Consider the following 7,055-nt stretch of genomic DNA (forward strand, 5'->3'; position numbering starts at 1 on the left):
TCAATTTATAATCAATTAATTAATTTATTTTTGGATAATTGCCTTCAGCGATTATCCTGGCATCCCAAGTAAATCTGCTACTAGTACATAGCAATATGATACAAATAGTAAGAGAGAAAACAATGTCACAATAGATAAAAGCTAAACAGTAATATAAACGAGTAAAAATTAATAACCTAAAAAAATATAGTGTCCAGTACTCACAAAAAAAAAAAAATATCATTTATTTTGTATAAATCTGATCTCTATAATAATATATTGTGCCTTCTATTAGTATCAATCAACTACTTACTTTAATCTCAAGTACAATTGATTTATTATTATTTTATTTTTAATTTGTGGGCCCAGAATTAAGGTTGCTATCTTGTTTTTGTTTTCAGCTCTGATGAAGGCCTGCAATTCAGGTCAAAACGTCAACACAAATAATTAGGTTTTGTTTATTAGTGTATTTTTGCTTACCGTACTCCTGACCATCTTCTCCTATCATTAATAATATAATAATAAGAGGTTATAACATACAAATGGTATAACAAAAATAATGCATAAGTACCGAAAAAGTTTAAGAAATAAAATCATAAACATACTCAATAAGTTAGGTGAAATATCATCTCCAAGAACCATTCCTGCTTTCGATAAAATACTTGAAAGCTGTTTATTAGCTATGGAACTTATTTCCTGAGACAACACCAATTTCCTTTCTTCTGTTCTTTTGTTGTTGATTTTAGGGACTTTTCGCAATGGTTCATCTTCCTGACTTAACAACATTTCCAACACTTCGTTAGTAGTTTTCTTCGGTTCAGTTATTTTTGAACAGCTGGGCTGAGAACTTACACTTGTGTTGGTAATATCAAGGAGTAAAGTATTACCATTACTCTTATGAGGACTCATATCGAACATGTCTTCTGGTGAATCGGAGACATGTCTTGCATCAATACTACTAATAACACTAGACTGACTACTGGTAAAACTGGTCATAAGACCTTTACCATCCAGCATGGTACTAGAGGCCTGTGGAGTTGAACTAACTAGTTTCTTTCTACGTTTATACATTATGTAATATAAACTGAACTGCTATGATAAAAACTACAGAAAAGAGAATCAGACGTTATTATAATACTATAGACTTAAAATAATTTGTATTTCTGTAAATAAATTAAATACACAAATCAAAAACAAGAACTTTTATTGGTAAAACAAAACTAATCAATTTTGACATAACCCACTGTTTTTAATATCAAGGCTGTATGCATTCGAAGTTTCCCTCCATTCCAAAGAGTATCACTCATAGAGATATCAGATACAATTTTCAATGATGAGAAGATTCTTAGTTATCAACCATTCTCATCAGTAGAGCTTTATTTTTATCACAAAAGTTTACAAATTATCAACGTGTTTATGATTTATCATCTGTTGCTTATAATTTCGAAAATCGAAATGATATTATTGTATTGAGGGTAGTATATTTTTTCTAAGAAGGCGTTGGTACTAATAAAGCGTCTTTAATCATATTTCCAATTTTTAATAAAATAAGTTAGACGGGCTATTAAGAGAAGGTAGGATAAACGAAGGTTAACCAAAATGGTACCAGTCTTTTGTCGTAACTACAACGTTGGAGGAAACCAATCTCCAGACATTGTAAAGAATGATATTACGCTAGTATATCCTGAACTAGGGGTAACAAACTTGCATGTTTAAGCAAAGGAAGGTGAAGGATATTGAAGTAACAACTTGGAAACAAAAAAAAAATTTAACCAAAGCGAGACATACTGGTAGAACATCGAAGGGACTCAATTGGAACTTACTGTCTTTTCTAGACAGACCACTCTTGTATAAATCTCTTACAAAACACAGACGTAAAGAGGCCTTTTAATAGTAAATTTTTATATGCTCACAGAGGTTACTGTGAATTAGTTTTCTTGATAATCTATACAATGATTTGGTATTCATAGAGAAACACAATTTTATATCTATACATATAAGATATTAATTAATTATCTGGTCATAATCTAATTGTTACTAGATGAGCTTCGTTCCTAAGCGTGCACAATTGTGCAGTCACAACGGAAACGGTGAGCTGTTGGAAAAATTGAAACTAAACAGGCGGGACATAATTGGCAAGATGAAATGAGTAGGTGCCAATCACCGGCAGCCTTCTGACTCTGTTTAAATTACAATTTTCAAGTTTTGGACGAATTTCTCAATAAAAGCAGGAATGGTTATTAACGTCTCAAGAACGTGTGTAACCTTTTAGCATTGTTAATGAATCAAATTATAGTAAATAGATTAGTAGCCTGCTGCTATTTTCAGGTCACGGAATAAATTATAACTTTTAGGAGCTACCGTCACATCTGAGAGCTAGGAGAATCATTACCGCACAACCTGTAGTGACGTAATGGCCAAAACGTGAACGGCCGTTCCAGATAAAATCTTAGTATTTTAATGTCTTGTAAATACTTAACATTGTTTGTGTAATAACCATCCAATATATTGTAATGTTCATAAATTATTGTTTGAATAAATGAAGACTAAAATAGTTTTTTTTTGCACTAAAAGCTAGTTTTTTATATGAAATGACTCTTGATACCCTTTTTTAGCCCAAACTCAGCTGTCATAGCCAATCTGAAATGGATTTACATTTCTCAGAAGACAGGTAGTGAACTTAAATAGGCATGCTAGAGAATTAGATAATTTTACCACTATTTTGGAAACGAAAACTATGTTCTTATTTCACTTTTGGGACTCTCCTAAATTCATTATATCTTTAGGTATGTCGAGGTGGCTGTGTATAATTAATTAGTTCCAACAATGGTTGAAGAAATGAGGTACTTGACATCAGAAAGCCTCAGCAATGCATGATCAAGGGGTTAGGGTGGAGATGGATTGACAGGATGAGTATGGGTGCTCGCCATAAATCCTCCCAGGACAGACTTTTCACTCCAAGGTGGAAGGGATGGTAAATCCTACAGGTATTCGTCATAGGTCCTTGAAGGATGAAGATACGCTTAAGGTCAAGTAGGAGTTATCAGCTGTAAGTCCTGACAAAGTGAAGGTTTAAAAAGGAGGAGGGATCCAGAGAAGATAGAAGTGAAATAAAAATCCAATATAACTTTACAACATCTTACATTAAAATATGCTTACTTCTTATAAATAGTTTAATTGTACAAATGTAATAACCATGTCATATATTGTAATATTAATAAATGTATTATTAGAATCAATAAAGATTACAATAGAATCTTCTGATCCACTAAAAGTTAACGTCTTATCCTAGCATCTCTCTTGGTGTTTTTAAGCACAAAATTTATAAACCAAAATGTGACATTCTCCTTCAGGGATTCACCTCCTTGATCAACAATTGATAATAAACATTTATGGATCAGTACATTTTAAATATATTTTTGGAAATATTAATTGTGCAGTTACTCCACTCTGCCTTCTCAGGAAATATCTTCCTTCCTATGCTCTGTCCTTTCATCAGAACCTATAACAAATTCCTGTTGGACTAGCTACTTTTTTGACTGTAAGCAATTACCTTACAAAAGAGTATTCATTCCAGCAAGGACCTAAAGCGAATACTTTCAGGACTTTCTATTGCCTTCATGACCGTATGTGAATTTCTTCTGGAGTGAAGTTTCCATCCTGTGAGATGTTATGGCTAAAACCACTGTATAACTAATGTGTCAGTGGAACTAGCCAATCATTATGTCAATTCACCTCCTATTCAACTTGCCTTACCAATTGAACATCCTTGTTCGAGGCCTTCTGATGTAGTTCACCACACAAAGGTTTTCATTGAATACATAGGTTAGTAGAAGTTCTCTTGGGAGCTATACTAGTATGTTCCAACCTGATAATATTTTTAGTATTGTTATCATGTGATATCCTTCTAAGTAATCCTCAAGAGATCTGAGAACTGGATCTCTGCAGAATGTAGTTATGAGGTCCAGAGATTGGTTCTCTCCACTCATATTCCGCAAAATCTAGAAACTTGTGCCTTCTAATTGCACTTTTCTATTCCTTAACAATATCTGGAGAAGTGTTACCTCCAGTTATTGTAATGGTGTAAGATTGATTCACTTCTGGTTATATCCTGCCTAATTGTGGTTGATTTTAGAGCTTGATCCTCCTGAAACAAGAGATCTCAGCTCTGTACTACCCTTACCAATATCATTTCTACTTCTTATAATATGAATTTGTGATTTTTTAATCCTTTAATAAATTTCTTTGTACTATATTCTGACCTTTCAGTCATACAGAATTTTTACCATCAGTGGTATGATATCATCACACTAGAACTAAATAGGGTGGAGGGGAAGATAATCTGTTTGGCAAGTGGACCTATTGGCATTTTTTTAAAAAATCATAAAGCATAGCTACGTATAAGTGCGGTATCCTAATGATAAGGAGTGAGTCTACTGATTCTGGAGAGATTAGAACTCAATACTCAGATCTGAACCCTCTGTGATTCTTGCCCTATTGTTCTTGACATTCAGGACTCTCATCCAGTGCTATCAATTCTTAGATATGTATAGATGTTATCAAGCAAATAAAATTTATCCTACTTTGAGTTTGAAGATTTCTACCACAAAATATATCTTTGGTTAGGAGTGTGAAGTACAGGTCATCCTTTTTCATTGGAGGTATACATTCTTCCCTAGCCCAGATATCATAAACCATAAAATGAAATCATGATTTTTTTAAGGTGAAAGAGGGATGAAAAGTTTATTGAGGTTCCAGGAAAAAAAACATAATTACAAAAATAATTTCTTTATAGTAAACAATAATTTACAAAATTTAATTACATCTATCAAACTTGTGGTTATCAATAACACAATAGAGATAATATATTGGTTGTGTATTTTATACTCATAAACTACACATAACTCATCTATCAACTTTATTGTAGGTGTTTAATTATATATATATTTATATTCTTTCAATTTTCAATATACAATTATATAGATATCTTATATATGTATAAAAAAAAGTATGGTAAAATTTGTTCTGGTAAAAATGTATAAAAATAAATGACAAATTCATCTCAATAACTTTGCCACATGCAAATTCATATTTACACAGTAATAAAAGAGAAAATAAAATAAAATGTCTAAGTAGACCACCACCAACTCGAAGGGACATCCAAAAACAATCCTCTGTGTTTCTATAAAAGAAATTAAAAAAATAAATTAGATATTTGAAGAATAAATAAAATAGTTATTTAAAATATAAAGCAATGAAAACATTGTTCAACAACTAAAAAATTATAAATAATATTATAGAAAACAATATCTATACAATAAAACAAATAATGACAACCTGGTTAGCTGTCGATATGGTCTGTGTGGTCTAGAGAGTCAAGAGTGTCGTTGGAGCTTGAGTGGGTGAGGTCACTCAACTCATCCAGGTGCTTCTGCCGTTTCCTCACGTTCCAGTGGAGGCACTCGGCTAACGAGTCGAACCAATCAGATATCTGGTCCTGGGCACAGATCGATGGAACTGGATAGACTGACGTCGTAACTGTCAAGCTATAACACCACATATATTAAAAATATTTTTTACATTTAAATCACATATTTTTGTGATTTCAATAGTAAATAAAATAATATATTTTAATATAATTCTAAGAAGATAATTTGTTTTTTTAATATCTATAATTTAAGCAAAAAATTCATTCTTCTTTTATGATAATTTTTATTATATGTGTACATTTTGCACCCACGTTACGGAGATCTTGAATTCTCAGGATGCTTCATCTAAAATACTAATACTGACTGCTAAAAACAACAAACAAATCTATAAATATATAAAACTTTAAATACATTTGTTATTTAATTGATCACAGTCATATAACATATAACTGATGAAATCTTACTTCTTTTATTTGTACATAATTTTACTTGTATATTTCTAACTAATTATGTTCATAATCATCCATAAAGATTATTTTGTCTAAATTGGCAAAGTTATGTAGTTTTTAATTCATATCATGTAAGAAGTATCCCGTCTTGATTTTTTACTAGGTTTAGCAAGAATAGCACTTTGATCTCACCTATATTCTCTTACTTATTCTTAAGACTCTTTTAATTATCAACAATCTTCTCTTAGTTCTATTTTTATTACTTGCTTGTCAGTTTATATTTAATTTATTTATTATAAGTGCATAATGGCTATTTAAATTTTTTGTATTTGTATTAAAATTCACTTTGATATTTAATATAAATACAGGCTCCATTGCTCTTTAATTTTTACTTTATCAAATATTTTAGGTTTTATCGAAATTTAAATCACGGTTTTTAAATTAATAAAAGTTGACTAACGTAGTAATCTAGTTATTTTCCTTATCTTTACAATTGGTGATGTACTGCTAAATAAGGTTATATTTTTATTGCATACTTGTCATATTTAATTTAATTAATTTAGTTCCGTATTAGTATCTATAAAAATAAAAAAACTATCTTAGTTCAGCACAATATAATAAAAAAACAATAATTCAAATTTTGAGAAAAATCTAAAATATTAGATAACAATAAAAACAGAAAAACTAGAAAGCATCTCCAGTGCTATTATCTCCAGGACCTGAATTCAAATCTAGCTGTGGCAGGTAATCATTATTTTGTCATTTTAGGTGTAAGTTAACATGAGGTTGGAAGCCCTTTTGGCACTTCACACAATTAATATAATAACTAAACCTCATTAATTAATAATTAAATAGTAGTAAGAATAATGATTAGATCAAAGTATAATTATTGCCATACCTAGTGTGACATTGAGACAGGACAGTCCTAAGAAAATATAAATCAAAAACTAAATTTTCACCAATTTTAACAAAATAATATTTATGGATGATCATGTACATAAGGAGTTAAAAAAGGAATAGTATACAGGTATAAGATTGTATCAGTCATATAAGATGTTACAATGATTGATAAAATAATAAATGAATTTAAAGTATTAAATTAAGTAAATTTATTAATAAATACTTAAAACAGCAGTTAATTTTTGTCTTTTAGAACAGGTATCCTGAGAATGTAGGAGATTTCGGTAATGTTCATGTA

At 30.5% G+C, this 7,055-nt stretch overlaps 2 protein-coding genes across 15 annotated transcripts in view; both read right to left on the reverse strand.

Moving 5' to 3' along the window:
- LOC106679192 (Fanconi anemia group D2 protein) overlaps positions 1-1,265 on the reverse strand; it is a 31,451-nt gene extending 30,186 nt beyond the window's left edge. The window contains exon 1 of the mRNA XM_014418205.3: positions 585-1,265. Within this exon, the coding sequence (XP_014273691.1) occupies positions 585-1,050 (466 nt within the window). The 5' untranslated portion in view covers positions 1,051-1,265. The remainder of the gene's footprint in view (positions 1-584) is intronic.
- A 3,486-nt stretch (positions 1,266-4,751) lies between these two features.
- The window catches only part of LOC106679185 (NAD kinase), a 255,860-nt gene continuing 253,556 nt past the window's right edge, over positions 4,752-7,055 (reverse strand). For 12 of the 14 annotated variants that reach the window (XM_067051871.1, XM_067051872.1, XM_067051870.1 and 9 more), the window contains 2 exons: positions 5,317-5,525; positions 4,752-5,161 (listed from right to left, as the gene is read on the reverse strand). In XM_067051871.1, the coding sequence (XP_066907972.1) occupies positions 5,321-5,525 (205 nt within the window). In that variant the 3' untranslated portion in view covers positions 4,752-5,161; positions 5,317-5,320. Of the gene's footprint in view, positions 5,162-5,316; positions 5,526-7,055 lie in introns of those variants that run through there. The other 2 variants (XM_067051876.1, XR_010844654.1) reach the window with 2 other exon arrangements.

This window comes from Halyomorpha halys, unplaced genomic scaffold, assembly GCF_000696795.3.
Source record: "Halyomorpha halys isolate HHAL.00 unplaced genomic scaffold, Hhal_1.1 Scaffold183.1, whole genome shotgun sequence".
Lineage (NCBI taxonomy): Eukaryota > Metazoa > Arthropoda > Insecta > Hemiptera > Pentatomidae > Halyomorpha > Halyomorpha halys.